Genomic DNA, 23,904 nt, shown 5'->3' with positions numbered 1-23,904 from the left:
CATGTTGTGAAAGTAAACCCATAACGATGTTAGGAGGAAATTTCAAGAGTTGATTCAGCAAATGAGAGAACATTGTGATGTGCAAACCGGGGACAGAGAGGAGGATCTTGTGGTGTTCCCATATGCCTGCTACCCTTGTTCATGTTGCAGGTTCGGATGGTGCTGCCGATAAATTTGTATTGGATGGATGCCACCTGATCTGGATGAAGTGCATGCGAGGTTGCTGAGAGAAGCAAGTTTTCAAATTGTGCAGGTACTGACCATGATTATCTAATCCTCCTCAGATACAGGGATAGTGTCAAAGGACTTTGGATTGTAAATGTTATCCTTAATTAAAAACAGGAAGGAGGAGAAGAAACCAGACAATTACAGGCCAGTCAGTCTAACATCAATGGTGAGAGACAAAGTAAGAAAATTAATAGCCACTTTGACAAGCATGGATGACTAAAAGAGAGCAAGCACAAAATTATTGGGGGCAAAAGTTTTGTTGAGATTAAGAAAATGCCCAAAACATGTGGACATGATTCACCAGACTTCCCGCGCATCTCGCACACCTGTCCTCTACCCCGAAAAACTTGTTCATTCGGGCCACCGTCATGTGTGCCCGGTGGATTACCTTGAACTGTATCAGACTAAGCCTGGCACATGATGAGGATGTGTTAACCCTGCTTAAGGCATCCACCCACAATCCTGCCACTATCTCTCCCCCTAGCTTGTCTTCTCACTTGCCCTTGAGGTCCTTTATCGGAGTTTCCTCCAATTCCCTAAGTTCTTGGCAGATATCTGATGCCTTCCCCTCTCTCACCCATGTTCTAGAAACTACCCTGTCCTGTATCCCCTGTGATGAGGAGAGGGTAGGTTGGTACCTGTCTTCTCAAAAAATCTCGTACCTGCAGATATCTAAACCCATTCCCTGCTGGCAATTCAAATTTATCCTCCAAAGCTTTCAAGCTGGGAAGTTCCCGCCTACAAATAGATCACCCATCCTCCCAATTCCTGCTGCCTGTCATCTCCGGACCCCACCATCCAGTCTACCCGGTACAAATCGATGGTTATTGTAGATCGGGGTCCAAACCGATGCTCCCTCCACTCTCTTATATCTCCTCCACTGCCCCAGATTCTCAGAGCCGCCCCCCACCCCCCCACCATCCACTTCCTAATCATGGCTATATTAGCCGCCCAGTAGTAGTTACAGATTTCAGCAGCGCCAACCCCCCACGACTACGTTCCAGCACTACTTCCTTCACTCGCGTGGTTTTACCCGCCCACACAAAGCCCAAAATCACCTTTTTCACTCGTTTAAAAAAGATCCTCAGGATGAAGATGGGGAGGCACTGACAGACAAACAGGAATCTGGGGAGGACCGTCATTGTCACGGTCTGTACCCTCCCAGCCATTGATAGCGGGAGCATGTCCCATGTCTTAAAGTCCTCATTCATTTGTTCTACGAGTCGGATCAGGTTTAACTTGTGCAGTGTCCCCCTTTCCCGAGCCACCTGGATTCCCAGATATCGAAAGCTCCTTCCTGCCATTCGAAACGGGAGCTCTCCCAGTCTCTTCTGCTCTCTTGCCTGGACCGCGAACATCTCGCTTTTCCCCATGTTCAATTTATACCTCGAAAACTTGCCAAATTCCCCTAAGATCCGCATAATATCCCCCATACCCTCTAACGGGTCTGAGGTGCACAGGAGCAAGTCATCTGCATAAAGCAAGATACGGAGTTCCACCCCTGCCCCCAGGAACAGCCCTTTCCAGTTCCTAGAAGCTCTTCATGCTGTGGCCAGTGGCTCTATGGCCAGAATAAACAGCAGCAGGGAGAGGGACACCCTCGTCTTATTCCTCGTGTAGTTTAAAATAACCCGCCTCAACCGGTTCGTGCGCACACTTGCTACCGGTGCCTGATAGAGCAACCGAACCCAAACCTTCCTCGCATCTCCCACAGGTAGTTCCACTCCACCCAATCAAAAGCCTTCTGTGCATCCATCGTGACCGCCACCTCCATCTCCCCTCCCTCTGAGGTCATCATAATAACATTTAAGAGCCTTCTAACTTTGGCCGTGAGTTGCCTGCCTTTTACAAATCCTGTCTGTGCTCCCACTATCACCCCCAGGACACAATCCTCTATCCTTGTGGCCAAATTCTTAGCCAGCAATTTGGTGTCCACATTCAGTAGGGAGATTGGCCTGTTCTCCTGGATCCTTTTCCCGTTTCAAAATCAATGAGATCGAGGCCTGCAACATTGTTTGGGCGGGGGGGGGGGGGGGGGGGGGGGGGGGGGGGGGGAAGAGAGGCACCTCCCTTCTCTCTTGCTTCATTAAATGCCCTCACCAGCAGTGGGCTCAATATCTCTGAAAACGTCTTATAGGATTCCACCGGGTAGCCATCCGGCCCCGGAGTCTTGCCTGACTGCATGCCCTCCAACCCCTCCATTATTTCCTCAATTTCAATTGGGGCTCCCAGTCCTAGCACCAAATCACCATGGACCCCCCCCCCCCCCCCCCCCCCCCCCGGCCATCTGCTCCATAAACCCCTTCAATTCCTTTGCTGCGACCGGCACCCTCCCTGTCCTGGAATTTGACCGGTCCAATTCTGGATCAATGACTGTGTTGAAATCTCCCCCCATGACCAAGTTATGTGACTCTAGGGGTGCGATTCTCCGCTCCCACGCGGGGGGGGGGGAGAATCGCGGAAGGGCCGCTCTGGCACTCCCCGCCCCAAAATGGAGTGTCGCGTTTTGCGACACGCCGCTCGGAGAATCACGGGCCGCCGTTTTTCACGGCGACCTGCGATTCTCAGACCCGGATGGGCCGAGCGGCCTGCCGTTCCCGACCGGTTCACGCCGGCGGCATCTACACCTGGTCGCTGCCCGCGTAAACAGCGCGCCAAAGGTGAGTATGGGGCTTGTGGGGGGGCGGAGAAGGGAGTGAGCACCACGACCGTGCTCGGGAGGGGCCTGGCCCACGATCGGTGCCCACCGATCGTCGGGCCGGCGTCTCAAAGGGACGCACTCTTTCCCCTCCGCCGCCCCACAAGATCAAGCCGCCACGTCTTCCGGGGCAGCGGACGTGAAGACGGCAACCGCGCATGCGCGGATGACGTCATTAGGCACGCCGGGCCTTGATGCCAGCGACAAGGCCCCGCGGCCGAGATTTACGGCAGCCCTCCTAGCCCCCCCCCCCCCCCCCCCCCCAACCGGGGGGGGAATAGGGGGCGAGGAGCGGCCTCCGACACCGTCGTGAACCTCTCCGGGTTTCATGACGGCGTCGGGCATGCGGAGAATTCCGCCCTAGGTCTGGGATCTTACCTAGCACCTCAGAAATTCCACATCATCCCAGCTTGGAGAATATACGTTCACAAGTACCACCCGCATCCCCTCCAGCTTCCCACTCACCCTTATGTACCTGTCCCCCCGTGTCTGACTCAATTCTCCCTACCTCAAATGCCACCCGTTTGTTAATCAGGATCGCAACCCCCCTGGTCTTCGAATCCAGCCCCGAGTGGAATACCTGGCCAACACACCCCTTCCTCAATCTAGTCTGATCTGTAACCTTTACGTGTGCCTCTTGTAACAATGCCGCTTCCGCCTTCAGTCCCCTCAAATGCGCGAACACACAAGCCCTCTTGACTGGTCCATTTAGACCTCAAACATTCCAAGTAATCAGCCTAGTCAGGGGATTCTCTCTCACCCCCACCCCAGTGTAAAACCCCATTGCGATTTGTTGCTCTGTTGCTTTTCTTAAGATGCTGCCTGGCTTGCTGAGTATTGTCAGGGTTTTTTGTTTTGGAATCATTGTCCAAGTTTCCGTGTCTTTAGTGTGAACTAAAGTCTTTTGTCCTTGATGATAGCCAATGCACTGAATGGTGTTCCAAAGTAAAATTCCGGCCCTCAAAGGTGACCCACAGACGGGCCGGATACAGCATCCCGAACTTCACCTTCTTATAAAGGGCCGATTTTGCCCGACTAAATCCAGCTCGCCTCTTGGCCAAATCCATGCCCACCTCTTGATGTAAGCGCAACTCAGTTCTCCCATATGCTGCTCCGTTCTTTCTTGGCCCATCGCAGAATATGTTCCTTGTCCAGGAACCGGTGCATTCGTACCACCATCGCACCCGGCGGTTCATTCGCTCAGGGCTTCTTCGCAAGGGCTCTGCGCTCTATCCAATTCCAGGGGCCCTGGAAACACCTCAGCCCCCATCAATTTTTCCAACATGCTTGCTACATAAGCCCTCGCGTCCGATCCCTCACTGTCCTCAGGGAGGCCGACGATTCTAAAGTTCTGTCCTCTGGACCTGTTCTCCAAGTCCTCCAGCTTCTCCTGTATTCTTTTCTGGTAGTCATTCATCATCTCCGCCTTGGCCTTAGCACACATATATTGCTCGTGCTCGGTCACCTTTTTCTATCCGGGTCTTTCTTGTTGAACGTTGTCTTCTTACACGGCCACTTCTAGTCTAATTCCCCATACGCTTGTGGGGGTTTCTCCTCACTGTCTCACTCTCCACCGATTTATCCAACAAAAGTCAGGGAAAAATGGGAAAAATGAGAATGAGAAACGGTCCAAAAATTCCATCACAAGCGGGAGCTATCAAATGTGCGACCTACTCCTCCATGGCCGCCACCGGAAGTCTCGCAAAAAGTGATCTTCAAAAGGACAAGACTGGTAGAATGGGCGGACAAATAGCAAATGAAACTCAACACAGTAATACATTTTGGAAAAATGAGTAAATGCAATCCACTGGAAGTGGAATTGGATAAATGCTTGAAGGAAAACACATTGCAGGATGTGGGGAATGAGCAATTGAACTCCCAATGAGCTCCACTGAAACAGTGTAGGATGCTGAGAACAGAGGTCAGAGTAGAGTGGTGCTGAGAATTAAATAGACAAGCTATCCAAAGCTCAGGGTCACACGAGCAGACTAAACACAAGGGTTCAGCAAAACTAAATTTGCATTGTTGAGAAACAAATACCTTGTAATTACAAGTAAATCACTGTTCACCTGGAAGAGTATTTGGGGCCCTGGAGAGTGAGGAAGAAGCAGGTGAATGGCAAGTATTCCATCCATGCTGATACCCCTACTTCTCAACAGTGCAGTGCTTCCTCAGAGCTCCCTCTCTGACAGTTGAGGTCTCCTTATTCTTTGCACAGCATCACATTTTCTTCCATGTTCAGAATTCCCATTCAACCTGTATCTTGCCCCAGCCTCTTAGCCAGAATACATCTTTTTATTGCAAACTGCCAGCTGGAGTGACCATCTCAAATTCTCTACTCCTCTTACTCACTCTAATCAATCTCCCTTGAACTTGCAGCACTCTTATTCCCTCAGGTTCATCCCCAATATTATTATAAAATTGCTACCCCATTTCCTCCTTTCTTTTCTCCCACTTTCTCAGTTTCTGTTGCATCAGTTCTACCGACACCACCTTCTGATATGTTCTCATTTTTCCTCAGGTGAATGACTCCTCATCACCATAGTTGACATGGGTTTTGCTGCCTTATTTCCTGTACTTTGCTCTCACTCCTTTTCCACCCTCCCAGAACCACAAGTTCCATTTGACCTCATCTTCCATTCCACCATGGATTCATGCATTTAAGAGTCCAAGACAACTTCACCAAAACAACTCCGCCACTTGCATCACAAAGCGTGTCCCTGTCCAACAACAGTTGAAAAGGAACATTCCCTCCACAACACCCACTGTTCATTCACCACCACGTCACCACCCCTGCCCTAATAGGCACCTTCCCATGTAAGAACAGCTGTTGCAATTCCTGCTCTTACACCATCTTGCTTCCTAAAACCCAGGGCACCAAATACTTCTGTGAGACATTGGTTAATCACAGTTGAAATATTACATATGGTTTTGGGCACCTAATTACAGGAAAGGTATTAAAATTACAGCAAAATACAGAAAAACTCATCAGAATTATACCACAAATGAAGCATTGTAAATATCAAAGGCTCTAAAATTCTGGGCTTTTAGTCCTGTGCAATGAACAATGTTTAATATCATATTGACTGTTTGAGACAGTCTTTGTGGACCAGCCAATCTTTTCACATCCAACTTTTTCATAGATTCCAATGGTTGGTGGGGTGGGAAAAGCAGACAGGTGGGGAGGGGAGAGAAGAGGAGGTCCTGAGGTTACCATTAAATTTTCAATTAGAATTCTGATGCAATAATTGGCAGTTTCCAGTCTATCTAATTTTTAAAAGTCACATGACGTTCTAATTATGGCAGTAAAAAAGAAACCATGGGTACCCAAGTTAGGAATGGGTGGAATAGAAAGAAATCCTACAGTATGCAGGCTATGGAGCTTCCTCATTAACAGCATACAGGAGAATAATGCTAAAGGCACCAATAAATTAGAGCGAGCAATGGCTTTGTTTTCATAGAAGTCATAGAATCCCGACAGTGCAGAAGGATGCCATTCAGCCCATCTGCACCGACCCAGCCCCATATCCCCCAGTTTATCCCTGTAACCCCAACTAATCCTTTTGGACAATAAGGGGCAATTTAATATGGCCAATCAGCATAACTCGCACATCTTTGGACTGTGGGTGGAAACTGGATCCCCTGGAGGAAATCCATGCAGACACGGAGAGAATGTGCTAATTCAACACAGTTACTCAAGGTCGGAATTGAACCTTCGTCCCTGATGCTGTGATGCAGCAGTGCTAACCACTGAGCCAGTGTTCCAAGCCAGCAACATATATTAAGCAACATGGTTCAGCAAAGGTGCAGTAGGCTCGATTTAACATGATGGTCCTCTCAGACAACGCAAGGTAAATTTACAACCGCCCAATGATGTGAAAACGGTTTGAGTAACAGTGGCTTTGACTTCACCTGGCAATTTTTGAAATATCATTGTAAACATATATCTTGCAGTGCAGCCTATGGGCTTATTTTATTAAAACACATTTAGGTAAATTATGACCTAAAGATATTGATGAGGTCTCCTGCTTCTCAAGTTCCTTCAAAATAAAAAGTCTGCAAACAAATAAGCTCCACCGTTGTAAAATAAGACTACAACATAAATATTCTGAATGACTTCATAAGGAGTCTCACAAAAAACACATTTGCTGCATAAGAAACAAGGGAACTGTAGTTTAAGAGTTCTTTGAAAAAAATGGTGACCATGCTACATTTCATATTATTGAAAAAAACATTGTGCAGCACACTACATCATTATTAATGTCTCTAGAAACACATGCACACAGCTACTAGTATTATTAGTTTGCTCATTTGGAGTTATTTGGTCAGATGAAGTCATACGAAAATGATAGAATGTTTCTTTTCTTTTTGAAAAAAAAACAGTACTTACCATCATTTTTTCAAATAGATCCAAGATCTCCTTCTCAGAAAGATTCATAAAACATTCCTCAAACACTGGTTGTGCTAGTGGCAAGTCACACATAGCTATTTGAGAGTCAGTCGGATGCTGTATGTGAGGTTTCTCTTTCTTCGCAGTTGACTTTCGAAAACTGGTTAATCTGTCACGCTGTCAAAATAAATACATTATATTAAAATAATTCCACAAAATACTACCTGTATTCACACTTTTGCCTCTTAAAAGTGCATCCTTCACAAAAGCATGCTTATTTCCAGTGATTTTATATGTGAAAAAGATACAATTTCATGCTTTATTTGTGAGAAAGCAGCATAATTAAAGTTGAGAAACAAATTAAAAGCTACACCTTACCTTTAAAATGCCCAGCACAAAATAAATTATAGGAAGATAATTTGGTTTTAAATTTACTAGGCAGTGCGATACACATGACATTTTACAGATCATAAAGTCTCACTAATATGCGTGCAGTCACAGCTTGCTATAAAATAACGTTTTGACCTTGCTCCAGATAAGGTTCCTTTTAACGAAAAAGAAGATAAACAACATGAATCTCAAAATAAAAAGTTTCCACAGTTTGTCAGCTGTGGTTCGTTTGGCAGCACTCTTGCCTGAATGACAATGTTGTGTGTTCAAATCACATTCCTCGATGTGAGCACAACAATCAAGGTTGACACTCCAATAGAGCAGTGTCAGAGGTGCCATCTTACAGATAAGACAATAAAAATAGGCATAAATGATCTTGTGGCTCAACTTCAAACAGCAGGGGAGTTCTCGGGTGTCCTGGAGAATATTTGTCCCTCAATCAACACCACAAAAAACAGATTATCGAGTCATTGTCTCATTGCTGTTTGTGTGGCCATGCTGTTCCTAAATTGACTGCCGCATTTCACACATAACAGTAACTATGCTTCAGAAGTACTTCACTGGGACATCTAGTCATCATGAAAGACACCAAATAAAAGCAAGTTTTTTTTGTTATAATGTGGTTTGGCTGCAGACTAAATCATAGAAACTGATATGATAATGTTGATAGATGCATCAAAATGTCAGTTGTTTAAACTTTATATTGTATGTAATTTCATAAACCAAATTGCATGAACTCATACAGTGCAGAAGTGCTTCAACACAAAATGTCATACAATGGTATGCTGTAGCTTTGTGCCTTTGCAACCCACATGGCAAGTTCCTGAACTCAAATTTGCTGTTGGAAAATATATGGAGCAGAGGTTTGACCTTTCAGGCAAGTCACTCTATGACAATCTTGCACACTATGCAGTCCAAAAACAGTTATTAATACAAGTCTAAAAATTGGTGGGTTGGCTGCCTGTTCTTTTAATGGTGGTCATGGGGGAACCTAATGATGGAGAAAAGCACACTTTATAATTAGTTTAAAATACATTTTAAGATACTTAGCTAGTTTAAAACACAGTCATCTGAATAACAAAGCTGTCAGAGTCATGCAATAATGGAAAGTTTACCGATGTTGTGCCAAGGCGGTAAAACATTCAACAAGATTCTTCTTTGAATTTTAAGTGCCCTGTATCAGTTGTTAGCTTGGCATGCAGTTAGAACATACATAATGTAAGTTAGGAAATCCTCATTAAGTATAAGATGCGTTTAAATATTGTGTTTGTGATTGATCTTGAAGTGCCTGTAAGTTGACGTTTTTGCCCATTAAATCAGCTTAATATAAAATATCTTCGTAGTCATGAGGAACACACCAGGAAAATCCATTAATTGTGGCATATCCTTGTATCATGCACAATATAACAATCCAATCTCAAAAGAATATATCTTATAATCGCAATTTCAAGTTAACTTAAACTTGACGCTTAAAACTTTATTGGATTAGAATTATGATGAATGAAATAATGGTCAGCAGGAACAAGCAATTCATTTATTTCCACATTAAAACATAAATTTCGAAGCTGCATAGGAGTTAACATGAAATAACTTGTACAATTTATAAATTTCATTAATGTCCAAATAGTTTTCATGAATAGCAGTTTAATGCAACTGGTTTTAATTTATCGACTCAATACAAGTGCAGCAGAGGCAGAGATAGCTCTGCAAACATTGCAGTTTAATTTTAATATTATATCTGAAAAATAATGTTTTTTATACACAAGATTGAATTGTAATTGTGAACATCCTGCTGATAAAAGGAACTGACTAATTATAATTGCGTACTTAAATTCCTTAGAAAGGTAAGAACTCAAATATACTTGTGCTAAGTCGTGATAGGTTTTATAATTTCATCTATTCTTCTTCCAGAGACCAACCAGTTGCATTCAATTTTCCAAAATGTAATTTAACCAACTCATTGTCCATCTCTGTTTTAGATTGAGGTTCTCCTGCAATTTTAAGTTTATTCTATATACTATATACAGATGTCATAAACTCTGAAAGCATAAACTTAAGAAAGGAGTCCTATTATAACTAATGCAATCCCATGGAGTACTAAATAGGTTCATTCAGCAAGCTGGGAGAGTGAGTTAAAAATACTACAAGCAAAACTGAGTCTCATTAGTACCACGTTATTCCTAAAGCATAACAACTAATGCCTATTTCTACAAAGGAATGTTTTTAGCATGCATGATTTAGTGATTTAGGTACACATTGAACAGTAGATTCCAGAACAGGCTTACCACATCATCCGCCAAAGTTTTTATGTTAAGGTTCTGTAGAAGGCATAGAAGAAAAGAAAGAAAACATCACCCACAACTGAAAAATATACCCAACCCACCATATCAAACTTTCAAAGCAGCGGATTATTAGAAGAGTTGAGCCTCGAGAGCCTAGACCTAGATAATCCAAAACTAAAATATTTTAGGGTATGGCTGATTTCCAGTTTTGCTGTATTATGACAGACCCCTAACACAAATTGCAATTGTTTTGAATTTACTTATGCACAGAGCTGAACCAACATTTTGTCACAAAAGAATTGATATTGCATATGAGGCATTGCTGAAATGTAGCTTAAGTGTTCAAAATAAAATACATTAAAATCTTAATTAGTTTCCCACTTTATGAAGTGAAAATTATCAATCAGAAATATATTAAGATATTTCAACCTGCATTATGTGAATAAATGGGTCATCAATTGTGTTATATCACCCCACACATCATCCCTTTAAGAATTTTGTCCTAAATAGCTGGTTAGTCAGAGAATCTTTCTCACACTCTCCCACTCCTCCATATACCTCTCTGGAAGGACACAGTTCAGTTTCGGACTGGGTGGGAGCACCAAGGCCAGTTCTAACACAATAATAAGGGTAAGATCTCAATTGCGTCATATCAATTAGAAAAAGATGGACTGGTGGATAATTTGTAATTGCGAGGAGAAAGTAAATATGTATTATTTTCATTTGGTGTATCTCTTCATACAAGTTATAAACCTCCTTACAAGGCTACAGCATCATTTTACATCACATCAAATAAGATACACAAGCACAGAAATAGGGTCAATCAGCTCAACCGGTCCCTGCTAGTGTTTCTCCACCAGAGCCTCCTCAGATTATTCCTCCTCTAAATCTATCATTGTAACCTGCTTTCCCTTTCTCCCTCAAAAGCTGGTGTTGGGGGGTCGGTTAAGTCAGTTAGCTGGATGGCTGATTCGTAATGCGGAGCCATGCCAACAGCACGGGTCCAATTCCCATACCAACTGAGGTTTTGCATGACTTCAACTTTGCCCCTTGAGTTGTGGTGATCCTCAGGTTACATCAGCAACAATCAGCTCTCAAAGGTCAGAAAAAGTGATGGCCCTCCGGGACTGCACCAAATTGATTGATCATATGTTTGTCTACTTTCCGACATTATCACCCCACTTTGGGTAAAGAACTGTCTTCTGCATTCCTTTCCAGATATCTTGGCAACCATCTGATATTAATGGCCTCCTGTTATGTTCTTTCCCATGATGTTAATGGCCTCCAGTTATGTTCTTTCCCATTTTCTGTTTCCATTCTATCAAAACTTTTCACAATTTTAAAACCTTCTAACTGGTCACTCATCTTTCTTTTTAAGAGAAAAGGGACCCAACCTATCAATCCTTTTCTACCTACACATCTCTAGTATCAACCTTACAAATAGTCACTGCACTCTCTCTCTCTAGTGCCTCAATATGTTTTTTTATAGGAGGGCGAGCTAAGTTACAAGCAATATGTGTGGTCTAACCAAGGTTCAAATCAATATTTAGCACAACTTCCTGACTTTTCAAGACTATCCCTCTGGAAAAGAAACCTTGTGCTATGTTCGTTTTTTTTACAAATCTGTGGCACAACCTTTAGATTTAGATTTATTGTCAAGTGTACCAAGGTACAGTGAAAAGTACTGTTCTGTGTACAGTGCAGGCAGATAGTTCCAAACATAAAATAAATAGGACATTTGAAAAATACACAATGTGCATACATAGACATCGGGTGAAGCATACGGAGCATAGTGCTACGACAGTAGAGACGATGCATAGAGAGATCAGTTCAGTCACAAGAGGGTCATTCAGGAGTCTGGTAACAGCAGAAAAGAAGCTGTTTTTGAATCTGTTTGTGCATGTTCTCAGACTTTTGTATCTTCTCCCCGATGGAAGAGTTGGGAGGGGTCTTTGATTATGCTGCCCGTTTTCCCACGGCAACGGAAAGTATAGACAGAGTCAGTGGATGGGAGGTGGGTTTGTGTGATGGACAGGGCTGTGTTCATGACTCTCCATAGTTTCTGACGATCTTGGGCCGAACAGTTGCCATTCCAAGCTCTGATGCAGCCAGACATGCAGAGATTCTTCGTTGCAGCATCAACGTGGGTGGACCAGGACAGATTGTTGGTGATGTACCCACCTAGGAATTTAAAACTGTCAACCATCTCCACCTCGGCACCATTGAGGCAGAGAGGGATGTGTACGATACTTCGCTTCCTGAAGTCGATGACCAGCTCTTTAGTTTTGCTGACATTGAGGAGAGATTTTTGTTGTTGCACCATGCCACTAGGTTCTCTATCTCCCTCCTGTACTCTGACTCATCGTTGTTTGAGATCTGACCCATTACGGTTCGGTCATCAGCTAACTTATAGATGGAATTGGAGCCAAATTTTGCCACACAGTCGTGTGTGTATAAGGAGTGTAGTAGGAGGCAATCAATCAATGCTTGACACATTGAATGAAAGTATCAAGTTACTCAGCCATGATCTGGTCAAATGGCAGAGCAGGCCCGAGGAACCAAATGGCCTTCCTTCCTTCTCCTAATTCATAGTATACGTGCTTCAAATGGTTAACATGCAGTTCGAATTTCAACATGAAGAATTTCCCAAACAGAGTATCATAACTACTACACAGAAATAATGACTTGGGGCGGCACATCATCTGGAGCTGGAATCATAATCTGATGATTTATGCAAAGTCTCTTTCTATGCAATATCATCAGCTTTTGAGGAGGTTTTGGAGATAATAACTGAGTATCGCCCATTCTACAGGGAGAAGGTGGAGGAGTGGCACCAGGCGAATTGCTACTTCAGAAAACCAACACAAATACTAAATAAAGTCACCAATGTCCCAGGTGACCATAAGCTGCTTTCCTCTTTTGAGGGAGAGAGCTGACTAGTGGTGATTTAACCTGAGTGTTCCATACCTCAGGCGAGGGGCAAGGTTGAGAAGGCAAGCCTTCGTGAATAACCTAAGAAAGTAGGGGAGTTGAACCCACGCTGCTGGCTTTTGCTCTGCATCTCGAACCAGCTGTCAAACCAAGTGAGCTAAATCTGACCCCAACAAACAACAGGCCAAATGGTCACCTTCTGTGCTGTAACCAGTGACTCTAGTTAACTTTCATTGGTCTAATCAATGGTGAATCTCTCAAACACAAGATTGTGTCTCTGGGATTTGAACTTGGCTGATGTTCAGAGTAACAAAGTCTACACAATGCCTTTCCTCAGCAATTGAAAAAATAGCCAAGTTCACACTTCCTCAACTCAGATCTCATGATCCTCAATACAAGGAGAAAGTGAACAAAGGTGTAAATAACTTAATTCCTGCAAGCACAATCAGTATATTCTTCAGAAAGGGTACATCTAAGCAGAGAAAAAGAGATATATGAGGAAAAGAAAGATAGAACTTTGCTGTGGCAGTTGCTGTCTCCAAACTGTGGCCACTCTGAGAAGCCATACAGATATCTGATATGGAGAAACTGAAAAATGAAGATTTATATATTTACAAAAGATATAGCCACAGGGGTAGATAATGCTGAACCAAAATTCTCCGCCATTCAAATTGATAATGGCTGATCTTCAGTTTCAACTCCATTCCTTCTACCCCCCTCCCCCCACACCCAACCCCCAACTCAATTGCATGAGGGGTCAAAAATCAGCGTTAAATATATTTAACAATGGAGCACCCATAACCTTCAGGGGTAGAATTTCAAATTTCGTAATGCTTAACACATACACTACAGAGCAAGGCCATTCAGCCCATCGAGTCTGCACTGACCCACTTAAGCGCTCACTTCCACCCTATCCCCGTAACCCAATAATTCCTCCTAACCTTTTTGTCACAAAGGGCAATTTATCATGGCCAATCCAGCTAACCTCTTTGTTGAAGAAATTTCCCATCTGAGACCTAAATGATCAGTCCCTTATTCGGAGGCCATGCTCCCATGCTTTACACTCCACGATCAAAGGAACCAATCACTTTGGCTACTCTGTCAAGCCACTTCAGACTCTAATTACGTTTTAATGAAATCAGCACTTATTCTTCTAAATTAGAGAGTTTCAACCCAAGTTACTCAGCTATCATTGGGCAACCCTCTCATGTCAGGAGCCAATCTAGTTAATTTTCACTATACCGCGTCCAATGCAAATATATACTTCCATAGATATAGGATCTGAACTTCCATGGAGTGGCAGTCAGAGTTGGATTCTGCTCCTACTTACTTACTTAACAGAATTTATTTTCAATCCTATCTCGCCCAACCTTCTAACTCAGCTCAGGCAACATATATGCAAATACTCTCCACCCGGAAGTGAGTTGGGGTAGGGGTTGGGAATACCTTGGAGTTTGAGGGTCCAGAGTGTGGAACTCAGTCTAAGTGCATAAAATCTTTAAGTTAATGTTAGTGTTTCTGGACAATTTCCACGTAACGCCTGAGCTGGGAACTTCCAAGAGAGATTCCCCCAAACATCTTTGGGGCATCCCCCAAACATCTTTGGGGCATCCCCCAAATCCATGCTGGGGAGTTATTTAGTTATAGGTCAATATATCTGACCTTCACGGCTTAACATGAATGCTGGATGATGACAGTGACAAATCCACACTCATTTGAAATAATTCCCAAGTAGAAGAAAAGATATGCATTTCAAGTAAGCTGGGCAGCATCACTCAAATATATTAACACATGATAAAGTGTAATAATGGGAATTTCTTCAAAGGCTCTCACATACTCAATGCTTTCAGTTACATAAGCAAGAAGGAAGGTATGTTAAGCTGTTCAAAGCTTATTACCAGGTTTAATTATACTTTTCATCCTCTGTGAAGCACCTGAAGATGTGTTGATGTATTCATAAAGTGTAAGTTTGCAAGACCATACTTGTTGATTAAGTCATGATAGCTCTTATGATATGAAAGTTGATAATTAAATCTTTGCAATGCATGGACATTATGTTATGTAATGAGAAAGAGACAATTAATAAACTTGCTGCAAAGAAGCCTTTGGCCTCTATACATTTCTCTAAACTATAAAAACCTAACAGGAAAGGTGAATTAACCTTGGCTGACAATATAAGTTAAAGAATGCAATCGATCAACGGAAATCACTTATAAGGGCCGGGATTCTCCCCTACTCGGCGGGGCGGGGTTCCCGGCGTGTTGGAGTGGCGTGAACCACTCCGGCGTCTCCGCACCTTTAGGGGCCAAGCCCTCACATTGAGGGGCTAGGCCCGCGCCGGAGTGGTCTTTGGCGCCACGCCAGCCGGGGCTGAAAGGCCGTTCACGCCAACCTGCGTAAGTCCGTGCATGCACCGGAGCGTCAGCGGCTGCTGACGTCAACCCAGCGCATGCGCAGGGGAGGGGGTCTCTTCCGCCTCGTCCATGGTGAAGCCCATGACGAAGGCAGAAGAAAGAGTGCCCCCAAGGCACAGGCCCGCCGATCGGTGGGCCCCGATTGCCCCCCCCCAGGACCCCGGCACCTGCCCGCGCCGCCGATCCCACCGGTCAGGTCGGTGTTTTGATTCCCGCCGGCGGGAGAGGCTCGTCAGCGGCGGGACTTCGGCCCATCGCAGGCCGGAGAATCACCGCGGGGGGCCCGCCGACCGGCGTGATTCCCGCCCCCGCCAAATCTCAGGTGCCGGAGAATTCAGGACACGGCGGGGGCGGGATTGACGCTGGCCCCGGGCGATTCTCTGACCCGGCAGGGGGTTGGAGAATCCCGCCCCAGGTTGCTAAAAAAGTGGCAAGCTCAATGACTAGGAGCAATTGGGAATTCAAAGGATACTGTTAAGTAAGGGAAAAGAGAATGCAAACTCAAGATAGTGAAAAACTTAAAAGCATACCATAAATGCTTCTTTAGATATTTGAAAAGGAAAAGATTAGCAAGAAAAAATGTGGGTCCAATGAAGGCTGTACCAGGAGACTTTTTGGCGGAGAATTGGGAAATGATGGAGAAACTAAACAATTACTTTGTTCTTCATGAAGATACAAAAATCTCCCAGAAATACTCGGGAACTAACGGATTTGTGAATTGGATTGAAGATGAATAAATTCACTAGATCTGATGAGCTACATCCCAAAGTGTTGAAGCAGGCGCAAGAGATAGTGGACGCATTAGTAATTATCTTTTAAGATTCTATAGGTTCGGGAAAGATTGCTACAGGTGGGAAAGCAGCAAATGTAACCCCACCATTTAAGTAAGAATGGAGTAAGGAAATGGAAATTACAAATCTGTTAGTTTGAAGCCAGAGTAGGGAAATTGTTAGAATCTATTATAAAGTATGTGTTAACTGGATAATTGAAAAATAATGATATGATTGGAGAGAGTCAATGAGGATTTATGAAAGGGAAAATATATTTGGCAAACCCATTGGACTTTTTTGAGGATGCCACTTGTAGCATTGATAAAGGAGAACCAGTGGATATGGTGTATTTGGATTTTCAAAAAGCTTTTGATAAAGTTCTACACAGGTTAATAAACAAAATTAGAGCACATGGGATCAGGGGCAAAATGCTGATTTGGATTGAGACTTTGATAACAGACAGATAATAAAGGGGTGATTCTCAGGATAGCACATTATCACTCGTAGGGTGATAGGTCCGCAAGGGGGAATGGTACCATTTGGCCCCGCCATTTTGGTGCCGATCTTTTGGCGCCGTTTTTTTGGCGCTGAATTGGTTTGGCGCCGATTATTTTGGCATTCAACGATTTGGCGCCGGATCTTAATTACCTACTTAATAACCACTTTTAAAACCAACATTTTAAATGTAGTTCTGTACCTAGTTCCACCAAAATTCCACCTAGTTCTGTAGCGCAACATACTCTTAGAATTTTACTCTAAAAATTTAAACGTAGTTAAGTCTAATTTTACTTTACTGATTCTCATAAAACTTTATGAGAATCAGTAAAGTTTGCAGAAATGGCTGAAAGTATTTTAAGTAAGAAAGACAAACCTAAATTTTCTCACAGAATAAAGGTTTCGTATTTTTATCCTAGTTTAATTTAATCCATTTATTTACATGCTTTGGCGCCAAACCGTGGTGGGCCAAAACAAATGAGCGCCATAACAACTGAGCGCCAAAAAAACGGCGGCAAAAGATCGGGGCCAAAAAGGCGGCGCCAAAAAGCACCCGACCCCCGCAAGGATCAGTGCTGGGCCACAACTGTTTACAATCTATACAAATGATTTGGTTGTGGGGACCAAATGTAATATTGCCAAATTTGTTGATAACACAAAGTAAATGTGAATGTAAGTTATGAGGAGGATGCAAGGAGGCTTCAAGGGGCCTTGGACAGGCTACGTGAGTGGGCAGGAACATGACAGATGGAATAACATGAATAAGTGTGACATAATCCACTTCTGTGGAAAAAACACAAAGGCAACATATTTCTTAAATGGTGAACGGTTGGGAAGTGTTACTGCCCAAATGGATATTCATAATTCACTAGAAGCTAGCATATAGGTGCAGCAAGCAATTAGAAAACGAACAGTATGTTGGCTTTCATTGCAAGAGGATTGGGGTAAAGGAGTAAAGCTATCTTGCTGTAATTGGTCTTGATGATAACTACCTGGAATATTATGTACAATTTTGATCTCCTTATCTAAGGAAGGGTATCTTGTCATGAGGGGAGTGCAATGGAGGTTGACCAGACTAATCCTTGGAATGGAAGGATTGTCTTACGTGGAGAAAATTAGGAAACTGGGCCTGTTTTCTCTAGAGTTCTGAAGAATGACAGGCAATTTCATTGAAACATACAGAATTACTGGGTTTGACAGGATGGGATGATTCCCCTGGCTGATGAGTCTAGAACCGGGACCATAGTCTCAGAATAAGCGGCAGGCTATTTAAGACTAAGATGAGGTTGAATATCTTCACTTGGGAATTAATAACGCCATGGCTGTAGAAGCTCAACCATTGAGTATGTTCAGGACTAAAATCAATTTCTGGATATGCAAATAGTGCAGGAAAGTGATCTTTAAGCAGATGGTTAGCCGTAATCTATTCAAATAGTAGAGCATACTCAGTGGGCCAAATAGGCTGCTCCTTCATCTGTGTGTGTGTGTGTCTGGTTATAGTTCCAATTATATATATTTTTTAAATAATTTTATTCTCCTTTTTCACATTTTCTCCCACATTTACACCCACCAACAAAAAACAATAATCAGCAACATAACAACAAATCCCATCCTCCCACCAATGTCCAAATATTAGCCCGCATATTTACATAAACAATTGACAAAAAGGAATCAGGGATTACCCATCGTCACCCTTAATACACACAGCCCCCCCCCCCCAAACCCTCCCACCCATCCCCCCCAAATAATGTACGATGTTATCCAGTTCTTGAAAGTTCATAATGAATAATGCCCATGACTTGTAGAACCCCTGTCCTTCCACTCAGTTCAAACTTAACCTTCTCAGGAGTCAAGAATTCTAACAGGACCCCTCCCCCCCACCCCACCCCCACCCGCCATGCCAGGGTGCAGAGGCTGCCCTCCATCCCAATAGGATCCGCCTTCAGGTGATCAACGAGGCGAAGGCTACGATATCTGCCTCCGTACCAGTTTCCAATGCTGGCTGGCCCGACACCCCCAATATGGCCTCCTGGGGACCCGGGTCCAGTTTCACATGCACCACCTTGGAAATTACCCTAAAATCATGCTTCCAGTAATCCTCTAGCTTTGGACAGGACCAAAACATACGAACGTGATTAGCGGCCCGCCCGCAACGCTCACACACATCTTCTACTCCTTCAAAGAATCGGCTCATCCTCTCCCTCATGAGATGTGCTCTATATACCAGCTTCAGCTATATCAGCCCCAACCTCACATGAGGTGAAGGCATTCACTCTCCGGAGCACTTCACACCAGACCCCCTCCTCTATAACCTCTCACAACTCTTCCTCCCACTTTGCTTTGATCCCTTCCAGTGGTGCTTTATCCTCTTCCAAAATAGCTCTGTACACCACTGACACTACCCCCTTCTCCAGTCCCTTTGTCATCAGCACCTCCTCCAGCAATGTGGAGGCCGGTTCCTCCGGCAAGCTCTGCATCTCCTTTCTGGCAAAATCTCGAACTGCATGTATCTAAACATTTCTCCCTGCTCCAGCCCATACTTCCAGCTCCTTCAATCCTGCAAACCGACCCCTAAGAAACAAATCTTTTAGCGTCTTAATCCCCTTCTCTTCCCATTTCCGGAAATTTCCATCCCACCTCCCTGGCTCAAATCTGTGGTTCCCCCGAATCGGCATTTCTGTTGTCCCTGTCCCCAACCCGAAGTGCTGGCAAAACTGCCTCCAGATTTTCAATGAAGCTATTATTACCGGACTCCCTGAGTACAGTTAAAATCTACATATTCCTTAATTACCTTTTCAATTTTCTCACAGAACACATGGTTCCCCAAAAGCCCCACAACCAGTTTCCATCCCGGCCTCTGCACTACCCCCTTCTCCATACCATATCCACCCAATGCGGAGCATAATCTGACACTGCAATTGCCGGGTATTCCGACCCCTTAACCCCAGCCAGCAAAGCCTTCCCCACCACAAAGAAGTCGATCCGCGAGTATACCTAATAGACTGCTGAGAAAAAAAAAAGAGTACTCCCATTCCCTTGGGTGCAGGAACCTCCAAGGGTCCACCCCTCCCATTTCCACCATTAGCCCAGCCAGCACCTTCGCCCCCCCTTTGATGGGAGCAGTGAGCGCGGCCGTGACCTGTCCAACCTTGGCTCCTGCACCAAGTTCCAATCCCCCCCCCCCCCAACACAATCAGTTCGTGTGTGTCCAAATCGGGGATGGCCCCAAACATCTTCTTCGCGAATCCCACATTGTCCCACATCATATACACTTAACAGCGCCACTAATCTCCCCTCCAGCACCCCTGTCACAATCACATATCTACCCCCCTGATCTGCCACTACCTTTTCCATCTGGAAGAGTACCCTTTTGCTGACCAGCACCGCTACTCCGAGCCCTTCCGTCAAATCCAGAGTGAAACACTTGACTAACCCAGCCCTTTTTAAGTCTCACCTGATCCTTCACCCTCAAGTGAGTCTCCTGCAGCATTGCCACATTGGCTTTCAAACTTTTAAGATGCGCAAGCACCCTTGACTCTCCCCCACCCTTCTTATAGTTCCAATTATTTATAATAATTGGATATTTTGTGAGCAATGTCAATGTTACAGATTTAACAGGAGTGCAATTTACTACTCTTTTCACTCCGATGTCACACCTTTTTTTTTAAAGTGACAGCCTGTCCTTCCCTTGCACTTTGTTAGTGAGGATAGAATCACAATATTGGCTAGAGCTCACTGTCAAACCTCACACATGAATAGCTATCACCTGGCTATGGAACAGAACTCCAGCAACAAATCAATGCCTTCAGTAAGAGGGTGAAGAGAGCAATCTTGCCAAGAAACTCTCAGAAACCATCCTAGCTGATAGACAACTACAAGTAAACAAGGCAGAACAGATTGGAGTGTACCAGCTATTCTGCAAGAAATATACACAAGATAGAGGTCAGAAAACTGATGCAATCCCAATGTTGGACAGGAGATAATGGAAAACTGGAAAATTAGATAAATTCCGAGACAATTACCGATAACAGAGCTGATTAACAAGTTGTTACGGTCACTCAGAATTATAAATTCAGCTGTTGGTCTGATCAGTTGCAAAGGAGAAGCAAAGCAAACACAATGTGAGAAAAGGCAATTTCTGCCATTACTGCCTCTTGTGCAGCAAAATATTGAATAAACAAATGCTAAATGAATACATTCTGAAAGCAGTTTAACAAGTTATGAAAATCTGGTTCATAATTCATATGTTTTAGAATATAACTTTTACGTTTAGGATTAAAGCTTAAACTGTAGAAAATGGGGGCGTCTGATTGAGAAACTGATGAGCAATCCTGAAATGAATATAATTCAATAAAATTTGGAGTTAATCACAGTTAAAAGCTAACCTTGTTTATTTTTCCACGTCAGAGTTCATGGAAACAAAAACATAAACAGTAATTGGCCCACTTCTGGACCTCTTGGTTGAGTCGGACTGTCCATCGTTCTCTTTCTGAAAGAAGCTAAAAGTTAACTAACCTGGGATAGAGGGTCATAAAACTCCACTGGGCACGGCACAGCTCCTGTAAGAGAGGTCCCCTGGCTGATGGTGAAATGACAACTCATGAGCCCCACAAGATCACACCATCCTCTCAAGCCAGTTCATCTTCGCGGGTTAAATCGGGTTGCAAATGCTCGGATTTTTCATAGTGCCCCCTGGTTTGTATCTGCTCATTATTTTCAACAGTATGGGATCCCCCTGGGTTCAATTACAAATGTGGCCAGCTTACACTGGCAAGGTGCCTAAGAAAATCAAGGTCAATCCAATCTCCTGGGATACTGGTGGATGTGGTACACGTTCGGCAGGGGGAATCAACTCAATGCATCTGCGTTGGCGATCTGCATGCCCTGCCGGTGCTGGAAGACACAATTGTAGACCGCCAGCAGCAAGACCCAATGCTGCACCCTTGCAGAGGCTATTGGTAGTATTGGTTTGGCCTATCTCAGAAGATCCAGCAGTGGCTTATGGTCGGTGACTATATCAAATCATCGTCCGCTCACATATTTGTGGAATTTCTTCACACCATGACTGCTAAACCCGCTTTCACTACTTAAGCTTAAATCCTCTATGATTTTGAAAGGATTTTCAAGGTAAAGGCAATGGGGATCTCGGAACCATCTCCATCTTGTGGGATGATACTGACTCTATACCATAAGTGGATGAATCACGTGAGAACAATTGGTTTCCCAAGGCCAAAGTGAGCTAAATGGTTCGAGGATTGCAAAGCTTGCTTCACCAAGCGAAAATCTTCTTCTTGGTGCTCCCTTCACTGCCACTATTAATGTTTCTTTAGTAGCTTGTGTAATGGTGCGAAACTTGAAATTAATCTGCCATTAATAAATTTTCATGCCGAGAAAGGGTTTGAGCTCACTTAAATTCTTGGATGCTGGGACTTCACAAGTAGCCTTGACCTTCCTCGAAGGGAATCTACCCTGCTGCATCTATGCAGAAACCTAAGTCACTTCTGAGGCCTTGAATGTACGTTTTTCACGTTTGAGATGGACCTCCGAGTCTCAAAACCTTAACACTTCTTCCAGGCTAGACATGTACTCTCAGGGGGAGTTGCCAGTGACAAAATCATCATTCAAGTAGACCAATGGCATGGGAATTCCGTGGAGACAGCGCAAGCTGGCGTTCCCCCACCGATTTCCATTTTCAAAGATTTGCCATTCAGCTTTAGGGTAGTTTCAGTTAGGGTCGCCTTGTTCAACTGGACTGCGTTCAACCAGTAACTTTGCGCGCTCCTCTTCAGAGCACCTCTCCATTATATTCAGTGACGCTGTAAAATACTGCTGTTAATTTTAAAAAAAATTTTTTGCATTGCACTGCAACATGCATGAATAGGATGCCTATGATTACAGCAGGAACACAGCCTTGACAATGGCAGGTCTCTTGGGGATGGTAGCCCACTTCTGTCTTAGGTTGACGTCCTGCCCTTTTGCTCTGGTCCAATCCTTAGGACTGTGTATAGGGGAACGCCCACTTGCGCTGTCTTCACGGAATTTCCGTGCCATTGGTCTACCTGAACGACGTTTTAGTCACTGGCACCACCCCTCGAGAGCACATGTCTAGCCTGTGCTGTGCCTGTTGATCCTGCCACGCACCTCATGGCCATACCGCCCCATACTTGACTGACTTCCCCTTCAGTCACGCATTAGAACTCAACAGCCCCTTTTTCACTGCACTTCGCCACCTGAGCTATCTTGATCACTTTTTCCAACGTTATGGTAGTTTCAGCCAGGAGTTTCTTTTGAATGTTAAGATTATGGATTCCATAAACCAAGTGCGGTCCTGAACTTGCAGTTCTCAGCGAACTGATGAAGCCCCTATGAAGGCTGATGAACTATTCAAGTTCCCTAACCACAGAATTAAATGTATAACTTTGGAGGTTAATCGAGGACTTTGGGTCAAAGTGTTCTTCGACCAACTTGATTATCGCATCAAAGGTCACCGAGTCAGGTGCCTCTGGAGATGTGAGGCTGCTTATTAGATTATAAGTTTAGGTCCCACAAACTGTCAGAAGTATCATCTCCTGCTCGTCTTCACCATGATCTCATTCGTGGTGAAGAAATAGCAGAGCTGTTTGATGTACTGGCTTCATTCTTCAGCCCTTGGTCAAAAGGGTCTAGCTTACCGATAATAGGCATTTTTAGTCACGTTCCCGACTCTCGTTCTTCTTTCTTTTTCCAATTTCTCTTTCCTTCTCCCCTTGAATCAAGTAGCACTACAAGCTGCAATCAAACCTTTTACCTCACCGCCAACTTAGTAGCTCAAGAAGCACTCTGGAGGCTTCCAGCAGTAACATAGGGGTTTATTAACAAAAGGTAAAGGCGTGTAATAATACAGGCACAGAACATAATAGGATGGTAAAAGCTAATTATTGTGATGCTGGAATCTAAAACAAAAACAGAAAGTACTGGACAATCTCAGCAGGTGTGGCGAGGGAAGGGAGTTAAAATTGAGTATAAATCTGACCCTATTTCCAGTTCTCTCCAGCTTTGACAAAGAGTAACATAGGATGGGTCTGGTCTCTTTACTCCGGGGTCCACACTGCTCAGGCCCCTGTTCCCAGGGCCTCGCACAAACTAGTTATTGGGCAGAGTCCGCGTGCTCCTGCAATTGGCGCTGAACTGGTCACATGGTCTGCCAGGCCTACCCCTTAACGGGGCTAGACTACCACAAATCTAAACAAAGCAAACTACGTAGATATGAGGGTTGAGTTGGCTAAAGTAGGTTTGGAATCTACAGTAAAATATCCGATGATAGATA

General features: G+C 44.1%; 1 protein-coding gene across 4 annotated transcripts in view; it reads right to left on the bottom strand.

Moving 5' to 3' along the window:
- The window catches only part of diaph2 (diaphanous-related formin 2), an 878,670-nt gene that overhangs the window by 785,479 nt on the left and 69,287 nt on the right, over nt 1–23,904 (bottom strand). For 3 of the 4 annotated variants that reach the window (XM_038775000.1, XM_038775001.1, XM_038775003.1), the window contains exons 2-3: nt 9,992–10,024; nt 7,317–7,493 (exon numbers count right to left, since the gene is read on the bottom strand). In XM_038775000.1, coding sequence (XP_038630928.1) covers nt 7,317–7,493; nt 9,992–10,024 — 210 coding nt within the window. The remainder of the gene's footprint in view (nt 1–7,316; nt 7,494–9,991; nt 10,025–23,904) is intronic. The other variant, XM_038775002.1, reaches the window with a different exon arrangement.

The sequence above is a fragment of the Scyliorhinus canicula genome, chromosome 17 (genome assembly GCF_902713615.1).
Source record: "Scyliorhinus canicula chromosome 17, sScyCan1.1, whole genome shotgun sequence".
Taxonomy (NCBI): Eukaryota; Metazoa; Chordata; class Chondrichthyes; order Carcharhiniformes; family Scyliorhinidae; genus Scyliorhinus; species Scyliorhinus canicula.
The sequence above is the reverse complement of the archived record's forward strand: the minus strand, read 5'-3'. Positions and strand labels throughout refer to the sequence as shown.